The 21,143-nt window shown below is 35.4% G+C and overlaps 1 protein-coding gene across 11 annotated transcripts in view; it reads left to right on the top strand.

The window, feature by feature from the left end:
• Mctp1 (multiple C2 and transmembrane domain containing 1) overlaps positions 1 to 20,502 on the top strand; it is a 553,559-nt gene extending 533,057 nt beyond the window's left edge. For 9 of the 11 annotated variants that reach the window (XM_047555764.1, XM_047555771.1, XM_047555769.1 and 6 more), the window contains 4 exons: positions 10,763 to 10,872; positions 15,234 to 15,343; positions 17,501 to 17,598; positions 18,536 to 20,502. In XM_047555764.1, coding sequence (XP_047411720.1) covers positions 10,763 to 10,872; positions 15,234 to 15,343; positions 17,501 to 17,598; positions 18,536 to 18,607 — 390 coding nt within the window. In that variant the 3' untranslated portion in view covers positions 18,608 to 20,502. The remainder of the gene's footprint in view (positions 1 to 10,762; positions 10,873 to 15,233; positions 15,344 to 17,500; positions 17,599 to 18,535) is intronic. The other 2 variants (XM_047555772.1, XM_047555766.1) reach the window with 1 other exon arrangement.
• Positions 20,503 to 21,143: the final 641 nt, after the last annotated feature.

The following is a 21,143-nucleotide window of genomic DNA, read 5'->3' as shown; positions in this document are numbered from 1 at the left end:
CCTTGAACTTGCAATCCTCCTGCCTCAGCCTCCCAATAGCTGGGATTATAGGTAGGTGTGCATGACCATTCCTGGTGAATATCCTTGAATGCATCAGTTGCACACAATTTGTCAGTACTACTAGACATTGTCTCTATCTTACTAATGGGGAGACTGAGTATCTGAAAGGTTAAGTAATCTATACATGGTCACATACTTCATAAAACACATCAGGACTTAGGTTCACATCATCCATATAGCTGATTAGGAAAGTACATTATACCTTCAATTCATGTCCATTCTACTTTTATTTTACATACAGGAATTTTAAATGCAGATAAGTAAACTATCATTTCTAAAGGACTTATTTTATCCTATTAAAGTAATAGCTAGCCAGTGTGAAACTTTGAAACTCTTTCAAGTTGATAACCATCTTTATCTTGCCCTTTCCCACTCTACTGCTGACCAACCCCCAAATTCATTGACAGACCATCATGCATATAATAAGTTCTCAACAGTGTTATAATTATAAAGAGAGGGCCTTTGGTGTTTTCTTCTATGTTGACCTCAGAATGAGCCTGATTTAGTGATTTAGTCTGCAGTAAGGAAAGAGTCAAGAGGATAGGCCTGCTCTATATATCAGTAATATCCTGTAGAGCACAAAGTTGTTATTCAGGTTTTTGCTACACATGGCATTAATACAGAAAGATGGCCTACTTCCCTCCAGATTTGCTAAGTCCCTTATTACTGACATTACCTTTGTTTTGTTGCATTTCGCTGAAGAACCCTTAAGGAGGACAATCGAGTTCTCAGTCCTATTCTTGATTTTCCACATTATGCTAAAGTCTGAAAATGGTAGGTGATGTTATTATTATTGTTATGCCTTTTATAGGAAAACTGAGGGTGAAAAGCCCAAAATGGTGGAGCAAATTTTTTCCTAATGTTCATTTCCCTTGTTTGGTGGATTCAAGTCGGGCCATTAACACAACTTCAACATTGCTTTTTTCCCTGATTTGTTCTTAAGACTTCTCCCTATCCACAAACGTCATGTTCTGAGAACACTGAAAACGTACAACAGGCAAACAAATCATGGAAATTAAATAGCAATAAAACTGTTGTTGGCTTCATATAAAAAATATTATCCAGTATTTAAATGGCGATTATTTCCAGAAACTTGGCAATTGCAACCATACAAATGATGAAATTGATTCCAGTCACAGTCCATCTTTGTTTGGAAAGGAAATACCAGTAGTGTTTGAAAAATGGATTATTAAAGACCTTGGTTTGCTGAAGGTGGCTCATATGTTCTATTTGCTAACACAGCATCTTGTTGGGGAAAAAAAATAAGCGCAGCTTTTCCCTATCCCAGATTATTTTCACTACAGATCTTTAGAGCAGGAAATAAAAAACAGCTAATGGTTCACGGGGCATGTGGAATTAGTTTAAACAAAGCCAAACCCTGGTCCTGCTGACCGCCTCCTCTTTCCTGTGCTGTTTTGTCTATGCTGGCCTTAGAATATGTCAACAAATCTCTTTTAAGCTCAGATGGGAGAAAGGATGGTGATTCTCTCTCTTTCTATAATTTATAACAGATGTGCCTTTTTAGAAAGGTACAAGTTTGTCTTGTAAAATATTTGTAAAGAAAAATAGCCTCCGGATTTCACAAAGTAATTCTTACTTGGTTTTGGAGATATCACAAAGAACATTGTTTTTATAATACTAATATGATTCCTTTCTCACACAATTTGATTATGATTCAAGATCAGTTTTTGGGAAGAGCCAAGCTTAAATATCTAAAACAATGTAGTAAAAAAATATCATGTGTGACTTGATGGCTTTTTGACAGTAACCTAAAAGAAGCCCCTTTCACTCATGAGACATGGATTACAATGCTGAGAACTCTTTTCAACTAGTTATGACATCTTTGCTTTCCAAGCTTCAGTTCCCTTATCTGTAAAATGGGGGAACCACCTGCCACTGCCATCTCAAATAGAAAGATAAAAGTGTTTTATGAAGCATGGAGTCCTAAAAAGGTAAATGATTATTTTTACATGAAATCTAAGAAAAACTTTGAATGTCCCACACCTTGTGTTTATGTCCTTTTGTTATATATTAGAAGGATTCTTTTTTTGATAAAAAACTGCACTAATGGTGAAGGGGAGTGGTTCAGTGGTACACTGACTGCTTAACATGTATGAGACCCTGGGTTTGATCACCAGCACCACAAAAACAAAAACTGCACTAGAAAGTAGATTGGCTACAGAGCTTGTACTGTTTAAGATTAAATATTTTACCCTGGTTCAGTCATGAGGCTTGTTGAGGAACAAAACACTAATTCTAATGGAATGTTTTACTTGTGTAAGCACTGACAGATAAAAATCACATGATATATATGATAATGGCATGTGTCTTGCATGAGTATGACAAGTGGCACGAAGAGGACATACTACTTTTAGTGGGTAAGGACTATTGTAAACAGATAGCCTTTCTACTCAGATGCCAGTTTTCAAATCTCATCTCAGGTAAAAACATAAACATACAAAAATATAGCTGCAAGTACCAAAGGAGAATGTGAGCACAAATTATGGTAGACATGTGGGACTTAAGACTATAGGCCTTCAGTTTCCTCAAGCAGGAAATAAGAATAACTTGGGTCACCTTGGGTGACTGTTGTAAGGATAATATAAGAAGATACATATGACAACATATAAACATAAAATAATAATCCAGAGTTATAAATAAGGGAGAAAATTACCTTATTTATTAAGATTTAATAAAAATTAACATTTAAAGGTTATAGTATTTCCTGAAAATTGTTAATAATATTAATGACTAGTTTTGGAATATTTATGTTCCATGTTTGTGGCAAATGCTTTAGATAATTTTCTAACCATTTTTTCCCCCATTTTACAGATGAAGAAGTCAAATAAATTGCTCAAAACCATGTAGCTAAGGAAATGTGAGAGGCAGTATTTGAACCATTCAGCAATAGAGCCAGTTATTCAGAAATTTAATCATCTTCTAAATAAGATTATGCTCATCTAGAATTATAGAATACCTACAGTCTTCTCTACCCTCTCAAATGTCCTCCCAGCTCTGTATCTGAACTTAAACCATATTAAACACACATTTGAAAATGAAACCCTTTCAAAAGAGGCTTTTAAAAACAAACATAGGCATTCACAATGCTTTCATTAGAAGTTGGAATAAAGAAAACTTAGCCCAGCATTTGTTATTAGGATTCAGAAACAATTTCCATGTTTCTATGACTGCAGCTATAAGAAACAGCAGGATAATTTGCACCTACCAGCAAAGTCTTGAAATCTTTCAAATGATTCTGAGAGACAGAGGTTATTCCAAAGCCCTTGCTATTTTATCAGGTAAAAGGGCAAAATCTAACCTGAAGGGATTTCAGGACCCACCTTACTTAATCTTTTCTCTCTCTTTTTTTTTTTTTTCCAAATAAGATCTAAGGACAGGCAATGACTTGTCGCTGGCCACTGTAATCTTATGCTTTCCACATTTGTGGGATTCTTATCCCACAAATTCTTATCCCAGCACTTCTAGATGACAGTAGCTTTTGTTATTTATGTTTCTCTTTGGTTACTTGGGAACAGCAGCCTCAGAGCTTCTGTGTGGCTTTTATCAAGGTTAGTCCAGAGCCAAGTCTCTTGGTCTTTTCACCTGGAGTTTATCAGAAAGCAGAGCTTCTCCTGGGACAAAAGCCTGGACAGATCATCTACAAGGTCCCTTTCTAGAAGGTGCACTTCCTGCCTGCTGGTAAGGAGACTGAGTCAAAGATTTTGAGAATGATGTATAGTTCCCATCTAAGAGTTGTCAAATACTTGCAGGACAGTTAGAAGTTTTCTTAAATCATTAGGCCTAGGGAATATTTGCACCTTCCTTAGGCCCTAACATGATGAGGGGGTCTAAAATACTTAGCTTCAGGGAACTTTCCCCAGACAACAGATGTATCTACACCTCTATGCAGGCCTTCTGTAATGTTTATTTGCATTTATTAGAAAAAAATAAGTATTTTACATACATTCTTTTACAGGTAATAATTTTTGTTTAACATGGTTAGGAAGTATTTGTTTTATTTAAAGATATGTCATTTTTGTTTCTAATCTAAGATATCTAATCTTCCCTGCTCAAATTCACCCCTACCTCTCCCAGAATCTTCATTCTCCTGAGTGTCTTCTCCAAATTTTCATTCTTTCCCTTTCTCTTTGACCTGTTTCTCCTCTTTTGTCCTATCTTCTTTTTCTTCCTTTCGTTCTATTTTCTTTTTCTCTATTCTTTGCTGTCTAGTTCTCATCATAACACTCAGAGCATCAGCTGTGATTTAAAAATGACTACTTTTGGCAGGGCATGGTGGCACATGCCTATAATCTCAGTGACTTGGAAGGCTGAGGCAGGAGGATCTCAAGTTTGAGGTCAGCCTCAGCAACTTAGCGAGACACTCCACAAATTGACTCTGTCTCAAAAAAATAAGAACTTGGAATGTAGCTCAATGGTAAAGTGCCCCTGGATTTCATCCTCAGTACCAGAAAAAAAAAAAGACTTTTAAAACCTGTCTAGTACAGGTGATATTTCTTTCTAAATTCTTGTAACTTTACAATCATTTTTAAAGTTAAATGTAAATGTGTAACAATTCTATTACAAATGGCATTGCAGAAAATAAGCACTGAAAAACATAAAGTTACTTTGCAAGGGAGTTAGGAAAAAAAAACTAAGATCAGGCAAATATTTATTCTGGAAGGAAAACAACAACAACAAAAAGGCGGTGGGGAGGAAAAGAGATCTTCTCAATGTAACATAAAGAATCTACCATCACTGTCTAAAATGGAATCTGGTGGGCAACAGTGGGTCATCTAGAACAAAATTCTGGCAGGTCAACAGTGGGTCATCTAGAGCAAAACTAACATGTAATTAAAGACTTTATAGTTGGAAATTTCCTCTATTGTTTCCGAATTTTGTTTTTAGTATAAGCCAAAATGAATAAAAATAAGTTCAATTCTTTTTTAAAAACTTAAGGAATATATCCACAATTGTATTACTACTACTATAGTTTATTTGTACTAGGAATTATTCTAGAAGCTTTATATGTAGCATTTTATTTAATTTAGTTCTCCTATAACCCTGAAATATAGATATTTTTAAAAACTCTTTTAAGAAAAAAATATACTGTCTTGTTAAATGGTGTCCATCTAGCCTCTTAACCATACATATCTTTCAGAATCCAGTATCTCAATGGAAGATTCCTACTTTTTAAGGATAGTATGGGGAGAAGAGCCAAGGCACCAAGTAAACTGGATAAGATTTGCTATAGTAAGAATTGAGTAAGACACTTAGATAAGATTTAGTAGCCAAGGGGCTCAGAGTTGCCAAGCTGCTCTCTGTGAGAATTTCAGAATTCTAGATGTTGGGCTGAAATGCAGTTTCTTACATCTGAAAAGAAGGAATATTGGCACAGAGAAAACATTTGATCACTTCTTCATGTACCTTTATCTAATCTATGTGTCATATTTAATGTATTTTCCATAGGTTAGATGTATAGAACTGAGTGACATTTTACTGATAAACTAGAAAAAGTGGTGGACCAAAGCTATCTTTAGCATAGAAAATAAATAATAGGAAACAAACATATTCCAAGCACAATTCTAGACTTCATGCTTAGTGAAGTTATACTTGTCCACAGAAGAGCTTGTAGTCAGTGGTAAACTAATTATGTCTCAGCAAATATCAACCTTAGGACCTTTTGCCAGAGGTTATACAGCAAAACTTTAGGAAGAAGCAAAATTAATGATCAAGATTAGCTCTTTGGGGTAGCATTATCTTAAATCTGAATACATCCCCCAAGAAATAATGTGACCATATGCCTTGGTTTGTTGGCACAGTTCTATTTTATGTTCATTATCCTGATATAAAATTTAATAACTCCTCCCTTTCACTCTAAAGACACTCTCTCAAGCTTGGATAGTGAAAAAAATTAATTAATTTTATAATAGTAATATTTGGAACAAACATATTCTACGTAACCACTAACTAAGCAATACAGCCCAGGCATTCAACAGATTCACTTTCTATGATATCCGCAGGTTGACAATGACCATTTGGCAGGGCCCCTAAATGCGTTAATGGCTGAGGCAGGATGCAGCTCAGCATGAGGAACCAGTCCCAGAATGTACATCCCAGATGCCTATCACTTTGGCTTCTTGGTCCCATTCAGAACAGAATCAATGAAAGTGGGGAGGGGACATCTGTCATTTTGGCTTAGAAGTCAATGAACAGGATTTTCCAAATATGTAAGGAATTCCTATTAATTGCTTGGGTCTTTAGATTTTCCTAAAGATCTCAAAGCTAGAAAGTAGCTACTTCTTTGACAGAATCTAGCTTGACTTTCTGTGATATGTAATAGTACTAAGAGGCAAATATTAGAGAATCACTAATTCAAGTTTTGTAGTTATTGATATTTAATGGACTATTTAAAATCTAGTAAGTTTTTTAAAAATGTACAGAATTAAAATAGTTGTGCAATATAAATCTCACATGATCTTAGATTTATAGTTATAACTGTTTTTATGGGTAATTTCTTTTATATCTTCAAAAGTAATCTTACTAATGCATTTTTTAAAGAAACCAGTGTCACTACCAGGCCTTTGGATGATTAACTACCCTATGATATCTCTTTCATCCAAGCTGGTTTATAAAGGAAGGCAAAAACAACAATAAAAGAAATGTACCAATTTATTCTCAACTAATAAAGTACTGAGCATGAGGAGAAAAAAAGTATGAAATAGTGGAATGTAACCCAGAGAAATTCCATTACCCATTGCAGTTTTTGGGTCATATACTGTATATAAAGAGTAATTACTTCATTGGTTAGAGACCACAGTAGAGGAATAGAGAATTTGATGAAAGAGATTTTAAAATACAATTTTTACCTTTAAGCATTTGCCAACATTCCAAAACTTAGCCAACATTACAGAGAGACCATCTTATTTTTGTCTTTTGGTGGCCAGACAAGGAGTGGTAGTGGGCTGAGAGTTCAGGAGAAACAAAGAAAATTAAGAGTGAGCTGATTTTTAAAGAATTTTAACCAATAATCATACATCTAAGTATCTACTGAAAACAGTCTCTGGAGATACCTTACATGACACATCCTACTAATGAAGTTTCCATATTAAATATTTGTGCATCCTTTAAGTATCAAATCTGATAGTTTCTAACATGTTGTTCACTTTCCACCTTTGAATCTAGTTTCTGGATTTTAGCTGCATGATTGAGTCTTAAGGGTAGATGACGCTATCTGAAAAGTTTCTGAACATTTTCAAATTCTTTCTTCTTCTTTATCTTACTAGATTCTAGGGAGGAAATGAAAACTTCCTGGATAAAATAGGATGGTCACATCGTATGTTATGGTCTGAAGAACAGACTGAAGTTGACCAGTTACAGTCCCAATCCAAGCTGTCAAATTTCCCTGAACTTCAGTTTCTTCTTCTGTAGAGTGGAGAAAAATATTTGTAGGATGGCTGAGAGGAATGATATGAGCTATTTAAAAAGCAATTTATAGTGCTTAATGAACACTGATTTATATTTCTTCCCCCAAATTACTTAACTTATAAAAATACAAAAACACATTAAAATACTACAGTAAAACCATGCTCCATAATTTCTAATTAAACCATTTCTTCTATTTATCTTCCTTCAATAATATTGGAGAAAATCAGGAAAATATTCTGATTATGAAGGTAAAACCTTAATTTCAGACTTTGGATCATTACAGGAAGGTAGAAAGAGGATAAACTTCCATTATCTGAGTATTTTTACACATTCCCTTCATTTTTCCCTAATGGCCATTTAAAAAAATAGGATTATATTGCCAGGTGTAGTGGCCCGTGTCTATAATTTCAGAGACTTGAGAGGCTGGAGGCAGGAGGATCACAGGTTCAAAGCCAGCCTCACCAACTTAGTGAGGCAGGCCCTAAGCAACTCAGCAAGACTCTGTCTCAAAAAATAAAAAGGGCTGGGGTTGTGGTTCAGTGTTTAAGCACCCCTGGGTTCAATCTCCAGTACCAAAAAAATTAAAATAAAAATAAAAAAGATTATATCACATTTGCTTCCTACTTCTTATTTCTATTATATCATAAGCATTGTTGTCATTAAATACTCCAAATACTTTCTGATTTCACAATTAATCCCAACCTTTATTTTTGGGATTACAAACAAAACCGCAATGAAAAAATTTTCAGATGTTTATTGAACTCATTGGAAATATTCCATCGTTTGTCATCTTGTTTCAAATTTTTTCCTACTTGGACTTTAAAATTTTTGGTGGTGTTGCAGATTGAACCAGGAACTCACACATGCTAAGCATGCACTATACTACTAAGTTATACTAGCTCCAGCCTTCTAAATTTATGATTTGATATGATTTTATATAAATATTACTATCAAGTATTTCCTTGTCATCTTCTACTGCTTATGTTTAGAAAGTTCTTTCCTATTCCGAGGTGAGTAAATAATTTACCTATTTTTTTTTTTTATAATTTAGTTTTAGCTTTCAAAATTAACCTAGGATGTATTTGGAGCTATTTGAAATAAATACTGAGGTAGATAATGGGTCATCTCAAATATGTTAGAGACTCTATTTAAGGTAGGATTCAATATAATTTTCTTCAAATAGTTAAATAATTGCTTAGTAACATAACAATTCCCTCTTTATGATGGCGCCTCATTATATACCAATCTCTGAGTGCCCACATCTCAACTTTAATTACTTAGGTAAGTGGTCCACCAAATGCCTTATTATTTCTCTTTTATAAAAATTTCTTGTCTGTACCCATTTATTCTTCCCAACAAATTTTAGAAACATTTCATCAGATTCTCTCCAAACATTAGGATTTGCTTGAAATTGCATTCAAACTGGAAAAAAATTATATTTCTTACCTAATTTTGAACTAAAAGTTCTTATTCTCAACAGATTTTTCATTGTACAATCAGCATGTTTTGATTCACTTTTCTTTTTTATGGTGCTGGGGATTGAACTCAGACATTGCACATACTGAGTATTGCACTCTACCACTGACATATACCCACCCCTCCAGTCCTCCAATTGACTTTGCTAAATACAGAAAAAATCGCTTATAAAAGCACTTTGCTTTATGTACATAAATGAATTAGTTGATAATGGAGATGAGAACACTTAAGGATCATGTAGACCAACTCTGTAGTTGTTTACAAAAGAAAGAACAAAGAGTCACTGGTTATTCATATCATTCTAAAGTGTACAATAACATAGGTAAAATTAATGCATTTTGTTTTATTAAATGGAGAGGGGAAAAAGATGCATCCACATCTACCATGACAAGTGAGGGGTACATTTTGATGATAGTGGGGAATGCTGAGAGTAGTTAATTGCTTCCCATACTGTTATGGGACTTTTGTGTCTCAAATTTACCTCATTGTTTGAAAATATGTTTCAGCACAAGCAAGATGAATAATGTAGACAATATCTCCCATGGGAACTAAGTATAAAATGAAAGTGGCAAGTAATTGATATCTACTGAAGATCAAGTTATTATAAAACTGGCTTCATGTCCTTGGTCCCAGCATACTGCATTGTCCTTGGAGGATGCACACATACCTTTGATTCACTTGTCCTTGGTTTCCGGGTGGCAGGATGCCAGCCCTGGCCAAGTGTTCAGTGTAAAGTGCTTTAGACTCTTCTGAAATGAAAGTCAGTATGTAAATGTGCAACATGACATTATTATTCTAGCTTTCTGGCTGCTTTCAGCAAGCACTGACTGCCACATGAGGTCTCAAGTATTCTGGCATACTATGCAAGTGCTCAAAAGAAGTTAAAGTAATGAAATTGGATCTACATTTCCATAGATATTCAAGCTGGCATGGAGGAATGGAGTCATGGAATCAGGGTTGGATGGTCTCCACCAAACAGCCTAGGCAAGTGCCTGTGATGCCAGGCTACTAAGCAGAATTTTCAATCGTGAAAGGCCACCACTATTTCTTCTGGGTCTAAAATTACAAAATATGCACATTTCTCTTAGGCTCACACCACTCTCTGGGTGCTTTGTGCTCAATCCCCACCTATTCCCTGGGGTGCACCAGTTTTGCTTAAATTCTCTACCAGTTTTAAGATGAACTATGTAAAACAAAAAGGGGGGGGGATTTAGTTAGAACCTTGACTAATAGTATATGCTACTGAGTAAGAGTATTGCTTTTCAGTGGGTGATGAAGCTCAGTGTATATCTGATCTAGGAAGTGTCAACTTTAAGGATTTCAGTTGTCTGTCATTTTTTTTGCAGTTTTCATTGCTCACAGGTCTCATTTGTACCCAGAATTTTCTGCTGTTGAAATATCTGGAGCCACAACCAAACTTGGGTCTCTGGGTGACAGGGGCAAGAAAACTGGATTTGCTAAGTAGAGACTTGGTGGGTCCTGGGTCACTGCAAAATCCAGGTTTGGTAATTTTGAGATCTGTCCTCTCTCTCACACCCTCTCCCCAACTCCCACAATGTTTCTGTATATCAGGATAAGAACAAAAGAATTCAAGTCTTCTGTTGCAATGATTTTCATAGCAGCACAGGTCTATGATGCTGGATACCTTTCTTCCTCATGTTAGTATCTTGAAATTTTCATAAGCTCCAATTATCCATCTATGTACATAAAGTTAAAATGTAAGAGAGGAACAATGCAAAGAATTCTAGCACTAAAGAGTATCTTTTATTCATACAGAATTTCTTTTTTTATTGCATTTTAGGACAGTGAAAAAAAGGGATTTATAAATAAAATCTATGCCATCCAGGAGGTATGTGTGAGTGTCCAGAACATCCTAGACGAAGTGGCTTCCTTTGGCGAAAGGATAAAGAAGTGAGTGATGCTGACATGCAAGCCCTGGCCTTCTGTGGGACAGGGTGTCCATTTATTTCTTGAAGGGTGAGATGCCACATTCTTTTTGGCAGGACGCACTCCTTCTGGGCGATCTATTGCTCAGTTTCATCATTATTTACTGTTTCTGCCAGTCTTTGGTTTTATGAAAGTTCTGTCAATTTCCTCCCTGAAATTTAGAACATATTGGTTGGAAAGAAGTCATACTTGTAGCTTTGAAGAAATAACACCGTCCTAAATTTTAGCACATTTTTCACAGTGAAAGACTTTGTTCTTAAATGGAATATGCAATCCTGATAGAAAAAAAAAATAAACCAAGCTAAATGAGGATTTCAGGTAATGAAGACACCTGCATTTTATTATTGGTCTAGGTGTATTTTCAAGTTACTCTAAATTTTTAAAAATATATTTTACGGATAACACCTACAGAAATATTCCTACACTCCATTCCTCCCTTGTCCCCCACCCTGGGGAAATGAACCTAGAGGTGCTTTACCACTGAGCTACATCCCCAGCCCTTTGTATCTTTTATTTTGGGACAGGGCCTCACTAAGTTGCTGAGGCTGTTCTTGAAATTGTGCCTTAGCCACCGGAGTCCACTGGGATTACAGGCATGTGCCACCATGCCCAGCCCCAAACTCATATGTTTTAGTATAAATAGCTAGGATCATAATTATCAATGAAATAAACTTTTGTCATTTAGAAATATCCTCAATTTTTTACACTTAAAAATGGAATCCTATTTTAGACATACAGCTTCATTGAAAACTAACATAAAATTAAGAAACTTACTTTCTTAATCTTACTGTTTTATTTACTAATATACTTTTAAAAAATAGCTGGGTATGGTAGTACATGCCTATAATCCCAGCAACTTGGGAGGCTGAGGCAGGAGGATTCCAAGTTCAAGGTAAGCCTGGGCAGCTTAGTGAGACTCTGTTTCAAAGTAAACAATTAAAAAGGGCTGGGGATGTAGCTAGTAAAGTGCCTCTGGGTTCGATCTCCAGTGCTCCTCCCCGACAAAAAGTTTACTTAGAGAAAACAATAAGATGGATTTACAGTAATTGGTTATGAGTTGAAGATATGTTAAGGTCTCATATTAGTAAACTGTATGACACTGGCCTGTGTTCATGATCTAGTCAAGAAGGGGTGCTATGTATCTGGCTGGATAAGCCTAGTTTTCTTAGTTTCATATATCAATCTTTATTATTCATAACCAAAAGTGTTCTACAGATTTAGATCCTTGGACATACACAGAATTTGAAAGAAGTAAATTATTTAAACCAAAGGTGTGAGTCACTCATCTGGTTCCTTTCATGTTGCAAGGGATAATGCATTTGATTCTGTATAATTTTAAAATACATTTCCACATATGCATAGGTGCTGAGTTTCTACTTTCTTATATTGTATCAGAACAGCCTCCCTCTCACTTGCAAGTGTGCCCCTAAACAACATTCAGTCTAGGACTTTTAAAGACTCACTCCTATACCTTTTCTCTCACCTCCTTTCTCTCTGTATTATTTCTAAGAATGTTCCCTATCTTCTGTACCCTATCCACTGAAGCACAGTGTGAAGTCCTAAGTTTGGGGCATTTTTTTTTACTTTCTCTGGAGTACATCATGTACTGATATGTGGTGGAAACCTCTCATTTATACCAGAAGACCATGGGTCAGCTCTGAGATCAGACTAGTGAACAACTGAAGGGAAGAAAGCTTCTTTTGTAACTGAATGGTGGGAGGTGTCAGAACAGATGCTTGGCTAGAGAACATGATGGCTAGCTGAGGGATATGATCAGAGTTTAGAGGTGGACCAGCCTTGGGAGAACCTGGGCTTTGTAGAACTTTCCATGCTGATTATAGGAATATGGCATAGGATCAATTAAGTCTTATACGAGTCATCTCTTCTGCACAACAATATTTTGGATACTGAAAAAGCAAAGTTCCCCTGGGGTCACATAAGATTAAAAACATCATCCAGAAAGCAGATTCAGAAGTGATCTTTAAGCACAAAATGAAGCCTCTATAAATACCATGTCTTGTTACTAAATAATCATTCCAGAACTTTCTTGAATTGCAACTCTTTTTTGGGGAAGAGCATATTCTAGATTTAGATTCCATAATGCAAAATGTAGAAACAGAAAAGGGCAAGCTTTTTTCCCTAACACTAGCTACAGTGGTGAGGATTCTTTGCCATTTATCTTTCCAATAGGAGTAAGAAAAACACAGGGAGTCCTTCAGTGGGGCTGCCCAGAAGAAAGGTTTTCTGAGTGAAGTGCCAGTGCCCTCACACATGGAGTAGTGTGATGGATGGCTCTGAACTGAGCCATAGGAAAGAAAGCCTTCTGTTCTCTCCACAAGCAGGCAGAAGCAAGGGAAGCACAGGTGTCCATCAAGGAAGGAAAGCATGAACCTTACCTACTGACACAACCACAGGATGCTCACTCTGACCATAAGAGAAAAAAAAAAAAAAAAAAAACAAAGATGGAAAAGCCAAGAATTCAAGGGTTATTGAAAACAAGACAGCAGACTTATCCAACTTTGGATCTTTTATTAGGACAATTTTAGGCAACAGTTAACCTAGGGAGACACAAAAAGCAAGCTACATGACACAAAGCTAAGGAACAACTCGTGTTAAGCTGAGGTACAGTACAGGAAGAAAATTTCATAGCAATTGCCCTTCATTGGATCAAAACTGCTCAACCCCACTCCAAATGACTATAACATGCATTAACAGGAAATTAGAAGAATGATGTATTTATCTACATTGTGTACAATTTCATATTTTCTGAACTGTCTTGAACCCTTCTCACTGGAAGAAATGACATACTTTAGACGCCTGAAGTTGATTAGCTCTAATCACCTTGATTCACATAAACATGCTGCCATCACAACCAGTCTTCCTTGACACAACAGAAGCTATCCTGATGTTATAAAGGAGATAACCTAGGGTTACAGAGGTTCACTCACCTAAAATCACATAACAGAATCTAGGTTTTGAACACAGATCTCCTAACTTCATGGCTCTTTTCATCAAACCATTGTGCTAGATTCAGTAGACACAATATGCTAGTTCCTCTTTGCTACAGAACATTAAAGAGATTTCAAAGAATGTAATGGTGTATCTGTATATAGTAATGTATTTGTATGCCTAACCCAGAGGCTCCATACATTTCTATTTATTCTACAATTTTGTTTTCTGAGATTCACCACAGAACTTCTGCATAGAAACCTTAAAAGACAATAATCTTTCCATCTTTCATTTCCCTGATTCTCTATATTCTTTTAAAAAATGTTCTACATCACCTTTTTTGCCTTCATTTTCCTTTTTGTTCCACTAAATTACTTCCCATCTCCTTACTTCTTGTAACATCCCCTACTTTTGTTCATTGATCTTGTTTCTGCTTTTATCATGTCTTACCGTTAATACTTAGTCTTGCAGCCCTCTCAGACCAAGTCCTCCACGTTATCAATCACCAGCAGTATAGCAGTACTACAGACCCATCAGCCCTGTGCTACTTACTATAAGGCACACTTTTCCAGTTTGTACTCCCTTTTCACAGTTTATCCTACAAATCCATCATGTACCATTCTCTTCCAAAGTGCTAGAGGGAGAATAATAGGCAATGCTGACTTTATTTCTTAATTACCTATCTATTTCTGGGAAGAAGGGCAATGATAGCAGATAAAGCTTTACAAGGCTAATTGCTCTGTCCCCCTTATTTCCAGTTCCATCTGAAACACAGCTGAGTAAGAATTATAAAATTTAGAGGGTTTACATCAAAGTATAGGATCTCTGTCTATAGACAACTCTTGGAAACATTTTATTCCCAATGTGGGAAATACTGAAGGCTGGTAGAAGGAAGAATGGTGGCCCAAGGGCATTCCACTCAAAAAAAAAATTTAAAGAAAACAAGGCTGGGTACTAGTTCTAGCAGTAGAAAAACAAATATTTTTACCATGTGGGGAGTCACCCAAAGAGTGCAATGGCTCTTTTTCACTAAACCATTGTGCTGAAGAGTCAGGCAACATAGAAAGTTAGTTCCTCTCTGAAAGGTGACTAGTACAGAGATTTCAAAGAATGCAAAATGATTAGACTATGAAGTTGTTAAGGACAATCCGGTGAAGGTGGTAGCAAGACCCTTTACCTGGGTCTTTATATATTCATGGAATTGAGTAGATTATGACTAACCTGTGTCCTCTGATAAGTCTACTACACTTGGCTTCTACTCCAGAAAAAATGCAGACTGACTAGGTTCCAAATTAGTCAGAATCATGTTTATTTTAATCTTTGTTTGAAAAAGGTGTGAAGTGTCCAGATTGCTGATGTATTCATTTTTCATTCAGTACTTTCAACTGGACTGTTCCATTCTTAAGCTGGCTGGCCATTGTAGCCCTCTGTGTGTTCACAGTCATCCTGTACTTCATTCCACTAAGATACATTGTCCTTGTCTGGGGTAAGTAAAAAGTCTTATTTATTTATTTATTTATTATTTTTTTTAAAGTGTCTTACCTGCTAAGAATACTATTTTTAAGGGATGAGTTATACTGTCAGTAGTTCACCATATTTATGGTAATGTGGCTATTCTGTGACGAAATGAGACAAGTCAGTTAAAAATCACAACAGTATAAAGATTTAGGTCTACCTGCAAAATGCATTTTTCTTATCTGGCACCATAGGCTCTATCACACTATAAACATGTAGTCGTGCAGATTCTTCATATATCAAAGTATAGCTTTGTCTAGATATTGTTCTGATTTATTTTTACCACTTATACACAAACAAGCATTTCAATCCATATGCTGCATTTAGGACAATATGCGTTTTTTGCTGTAGTACTTTATCTTGTGGATATGTATGGGAACATGGTATTGTATATGGCTGCCTGTTTAACAGGTCACCTTTAGGATTCAGGAAAAGGGTTGTTGGCATTTACAGGCTTCTCAGGAACAAAAATACTTGCTTTAAGTGTATTGAACAAAAATGTTTCTACGAAAAGCTACTTGAAAGTGATTTTGTTAAGTCTAAAATTTTAATGCAATTTTGCTGCATGCTAACAATTCCTATGTACCTAGCTCTATTTAAGAGGTAATTGATTTCAGCATTCTTTATAATTTGTTTTTTTTCCCCTTTTTTCTTGACAAAATTCTTGGTTTGGAAAAATCCCCTTTTTAGTCTTTAAGACCTAACATACAAAAGTACAACAATAATGATATATATAAAGAAGATGGGGCAGAGTAAGTCTATACTTGTCTTTGTCTACATACATACACATCTAAGATTGCTGAAGTAAAATGCAAAGAATACAAATGGATCTTAACTTCAGAAAACATGCTTACACTGAAAGGAAAGAGATCAAAGGGAGTTTTTAATTCTCTATTTTCAAGACCTTAAAAGAAATATTCTGGAATAAAGTGAGTTGAGGTCTGATGTTGCCAAGGCCTCTACTCTTAAGATTCCTATTTCCATATTCTTTTTTGGCCCATCTTGAGTAGGACCTCTAACCCCTTATCGTCACTTTTAAACACTGGGGGGAGGGTGATGATTACTTTTTCCTATCTTAATTCCTACAATTTACAGAAATTCAATTAAGATACTATAGAAGGGAAGAGGCATTTCCACCATATTCTTATTTCCAATTGTATATTCAAGTCCTTATCTGTTGTTCCTTTCTGATATTTAAAGCAGATGTCCTATTATTGAAGGAATTAGGGTAGAGTATCAAGTGTGGTAGCTTATTAACAACCTAGTTAAGGTCAAACTTGCCAAGCAATCTCTGCTACCATTGGTGACAAACACCCTCACCACCCCAACCTACTTCCCCAGGTTCTCAGAAACTGGAGGTCATGGCAAACATCTGGTTACGTAACCTGTGGGGCATCACTGGCTGGCTGTCATAAAAGTAATTTTAGACAATGTGTTTGCGTCTCTTTTTTCATCAAATGAAATAAAACAAGACTATTCTTTTAGTGGTAGATAATTGCTGAAATATTAGCCAGAAATGTAAGATATAGTTCTTACATGGGGAGACAGAGACCTAAGTCAAGATTCCATTTCATTCTGAATTAACTCCATGAAAAAGAGTTGTGATGGTCTAGTTTATGTTTCAGTTTTTTACTAGTGTGATGATTTCATGTACAACAATCCCCCTCTTGAGGCTTGAAAAAAAATCAAGGTCATGTGTCTTCTAGGCATTGCTAGAAGCTTATTTAACTGCAAAACCTCCCCACAAAAAGATGTATCTTTTGAAAAGGGGAAAACCAATCAAGTAGGTTTCCTGCCTTAATAATCTCAACCGCAAAATGCAGGAAGACAATTTTCATCATAGCCTTATCGGTCTTTATAGGTATGCCCATTTGTTTCCAAAACAGAACGCTTTTCTCACTGAAAATAAAATGTGCGAAGAGAAAAAGTAGCAGCTAAGTTGGGAAAGGGGGAGAACCACGAAAGTGGGAGGAAGGAGAAACCAAGCTGTGTTGGTTTACTCAGTCAAGGTTGAAGGCTAGCATACAAGTTAGACCTTCAAATCACTGTAACACTTTTGCCAGACATGTGCTCTGTATAATTTCAAATTTTGGAAATTTCTATAATGTCTGACCTATCACTTTTTTAGGCATCAATAAATTTACAAAAAAACTTCGGAGTCCATATGCAATTGATAACAATGAACTACTTGACTTCCTTTCCAGAGTTCCTTCAGATGTCCAAGTGGTATGTATAATTATTACTTCGATGCATTATGGCACTGGATTTTAACTTTTATATCCTTTCAATGTAAAAGATTTTAGAAGAGCCAAGTAAAGGTAATAAAGATTGTGGAAGATTTTACCAATCAGGACTTTACTCAACTTGAAGGGTTATCCAAGAAAAATTTAGCAAAAAATGGTGACTAAGAATGAAAATATGCTGAGTAAAGAACCTACCAGACATGTCAGGGAGAATCCTCCTTCAACTAGTTCAGCGGGAGTTTTTCATCATGACCTGAGGATAGAAAATAGGAATATTATTTGATGAGAGCAAAATGTGTCAGTGGACATGTAAGACAAAAGACATTTATTTCTAGAGTATGCACAATTAAATTAGTTTTAAAGATGCATATTTTAGATTTCACTGAGGGGGAGGAAGCTAATTTTTAAAGAATGGGGCACATTTAAAAAACTTATTTGAAATTCTTTAAGGTTAAAGTCCATTAAACCATCAACTATTTTCAGAATAAGGTGTTTTTTATCAAAATCTTGAAGGTTAGTTATAGCTGATAACTTTTTTCCTGTGTCAGTTCAGCTTTCATTTGATCTGCATGAGAATGGGCTGGATGGGGATTAAAACAGTAGGTAACAGTAAATTGCAAAGAACCATTATCCAACTCTTTCAAACAGATTGAGATGGTTTTGCTTTTAATGTGTTATGGTCAGCAAAGACCTAGCCCATGACCAAAGTTCACATCAGGGTTTCATGAAGTTTTTGGCAGGATTTCCTTTCTGACTCCTGCTCTATAATTCCTATTGTTTTGTGCATCCCAGCTGTAGATCCCATACAGCCTCTAGAGTGAGCACTCTTCCCCCCAAGCAGTCTCTCATTCCTTTGCTTTTCCTTCCTTTGCCAGAAAGTGGCCACCTGACCAGTTTTTCTCTGAACTCTGTTTAAACAGGTGCAATACCAAGAACTGAAACCAGACCCTTCTCATAGCCCATATAAAAGGAAGAAAAACAATCTTGGCTAGCCAGCTCTCAGCACTGAGGAGACCAGCATCTGTTTGGGAAGATAAAAGAAAAAGCCTTCAGCCTCAGCAGCATTTCCTTTCTTTCTGCTTTTTATTTATTTTGCCTTTTTATCATGATAGACTTTGTAAATATTGTACAAAGGTATATGTCTTTGAAAATATACTTCTATTGTACAGACTCAACTTGATAAGGGTTTAGCTACTGCTGTGTGAAAGTCTTGTTATAGCTATGGATAATAATGTAACACACTGAAAGAACAAATGTGAGGGTGATAACACTGGAAGACACACACTTCTCTAGTTACAAGTAGAAGAACCAGAATATTAGATTAAATACTTAAATCTGCTCTGATTAAAATCAAATCAACATTTAAATTTTATGTAGATTTAAAGTTTTTCTTAAATGTGACTATTTTTTATCTGAAAGGTAATCATTACATTTTTCTATGTTTTATACATTTCAAGAAAGGGAAAATCCCAAAGCCTGAATTGGAAAGGATGTATTTCAATCTAATGTAGATCCTGTCTTTAGATCCTGGCATTCACTCCTGTGCAAATTACTTAGGTATGAATAGGTTGATTTTAAACTAATGAGTGCAGGTATATTCACCCCCTCAAGAGAATCTGAGATTCTGTGAAGAAAAGTTATAAACCTTCTATCATTCCATCTAAGACCTGAAAATCTCTCCAGGACTATGTAACATAAATACTGCCAGGTTTATAAATGATTGCCTATATGAATTTTTTATCTACCGAAGTTAGTAAATTAGCAACCCAATTCAATTGTCAAAAATACTAGCAAAATAAATCCATATTGCTTTTGGTATCAAATTATATATTTGTGCATCTAAAAATATTTAATACTCAAATGTTCTCACAGAAAAAAAATTACTTGCTTTCTCATTAAGGTCCTGAAATGCTTTAATGCATACTATGACTTTGTTAGTGTGAATTTTAATGTAGAGGAGAATGCAGTGTGCTAAGTGATAGGCCAGTGTTTCATTACATTCATTTATGAAAAAAATAATTCTTGATAATATGAATGCATGAAAACCTGTTTTGTAAAATAAACTGCTTGGGGGTTGCCTTTAAAAATGTTTCACTACTTACCATAGAATCTGTATTTAAAAATTGCATTCCCAAGACTCTTACAGTGGCTTTTATACCTGTCTCCCTGGTATATCAAGGGAACGTACCTCTGGAGAAAGAAATCATTTGGGCAGTGAGAATCGTATGTCCCTGACTTGGTAGGGGATTTTAGCTCAGTTGAAACTGCTGCAGACAATGTTTTGCACTACTTTCTTAATAACAGACTGGGATAGGGTGAAGGTGGGGATTATGCTGGAAAATGTAGAAAAGCAGAAAATATATATTTCATGCTAAAGGAAGATTCTTTAAATAAATTTAATCTCATCAAAGCTGATTTTTAAAAGTATTTTTATTTTAGAGATATGTTGTTAAATACTATTTCTTATAATAGAACTATTTTGATCTGTTTATATACTATGCTTGAAAGAATGTCAATTAAATTATCTTTCTACAGAAAGGCTTTGACCTTAATATGCTCTATTTAGTGCATCATGTTTAAAATGACATGCTTACCTCTGCATACCATCAGTTTGTTGCTAAAACATTACTTCATGAAGTTGTTACTATAGAAAGTCTGATGAGATAATTTGAAATACTTTTGATTATACCTTGTGTGAGATTTATGTTCTGCGCTGACAATGTCTACTCAGATGTGTATAAGCCTGATATTCTACAACCTCAGATATATTTAGTGAACAGTAACCATTAACATATGACTAGTTTTGTTTCATTGTTATCAAGTTTCAGATGTTTAGTTCAATGATAATGTTGACAACATACTCACTGCATTAAATACAAAAGAAATAACCTTTCCTATGTGCAATGCTTTGGTTTTTTTTTTTTTTTTTTTTGGTTGACAGAGGAGTGATGGGGAATTGTATGCATATTCTTACAAATGATGCTACACATGGCTTCTCCTGAATCTTCCTAGTATAAATCCCAATACTTTCAGAGGGATAGGCATTCAATGAAGCTGAGAGTAGTAGCTAGCTTGAGGCTAAGCATAAAAATGATATTCGGGTAAATCACCATTGCCTTTCAAAACTACTACACTCACAGGATGAAACAAACTGTCTTGAATTTCAACTATTTCCCCTTCTCACATAGATGCACTTTTCTCTTAGGGACTATATTAGCCTTGGTTTTGATTTTTGATGCAAATATTTCAAGATAACTTAAGAGACTGGATGTCACTTTAACACCCATTAGTAAATATTGTGAACTACTAAATATTTTCCTCAGTATTTTTTAGTGAGTAAATTCACTGGAAGTCATTATATTTACAGTCCAAATTATCACCATTAATTTTGATAATTCACACAAAATGCATCTGTCCATATTTAAAAAAATTCTCCCCCTCCATCTACAAAAACAACATAGTATTTAACAGTTGTTCACATTGTTCCACTCAAAAACTGATAGATTCTACAGGAATTCCAAGATATTT

The sequence above is a fragment of the Sciurus carolinensis genome, chromosome 6 (genome assembly GCF_902686445.1).
Source record: "Sciurus carolinensis chromosome 6, mSciCar1.2, whole genome shotgun sequence".
NCBI classification, from domain to species: domain Eukaryota; kingdom Metazoa; phylum Chordata; class Mammalia; order Rodentia; family Sciuridae; genus Sciurus; species Sciurus carolinensis.
The sequence above is the reverse complement of the archived record's forward strand: the minus strand, read 5'-3'. Positions and strand labels throughout refer to the sequence as shown.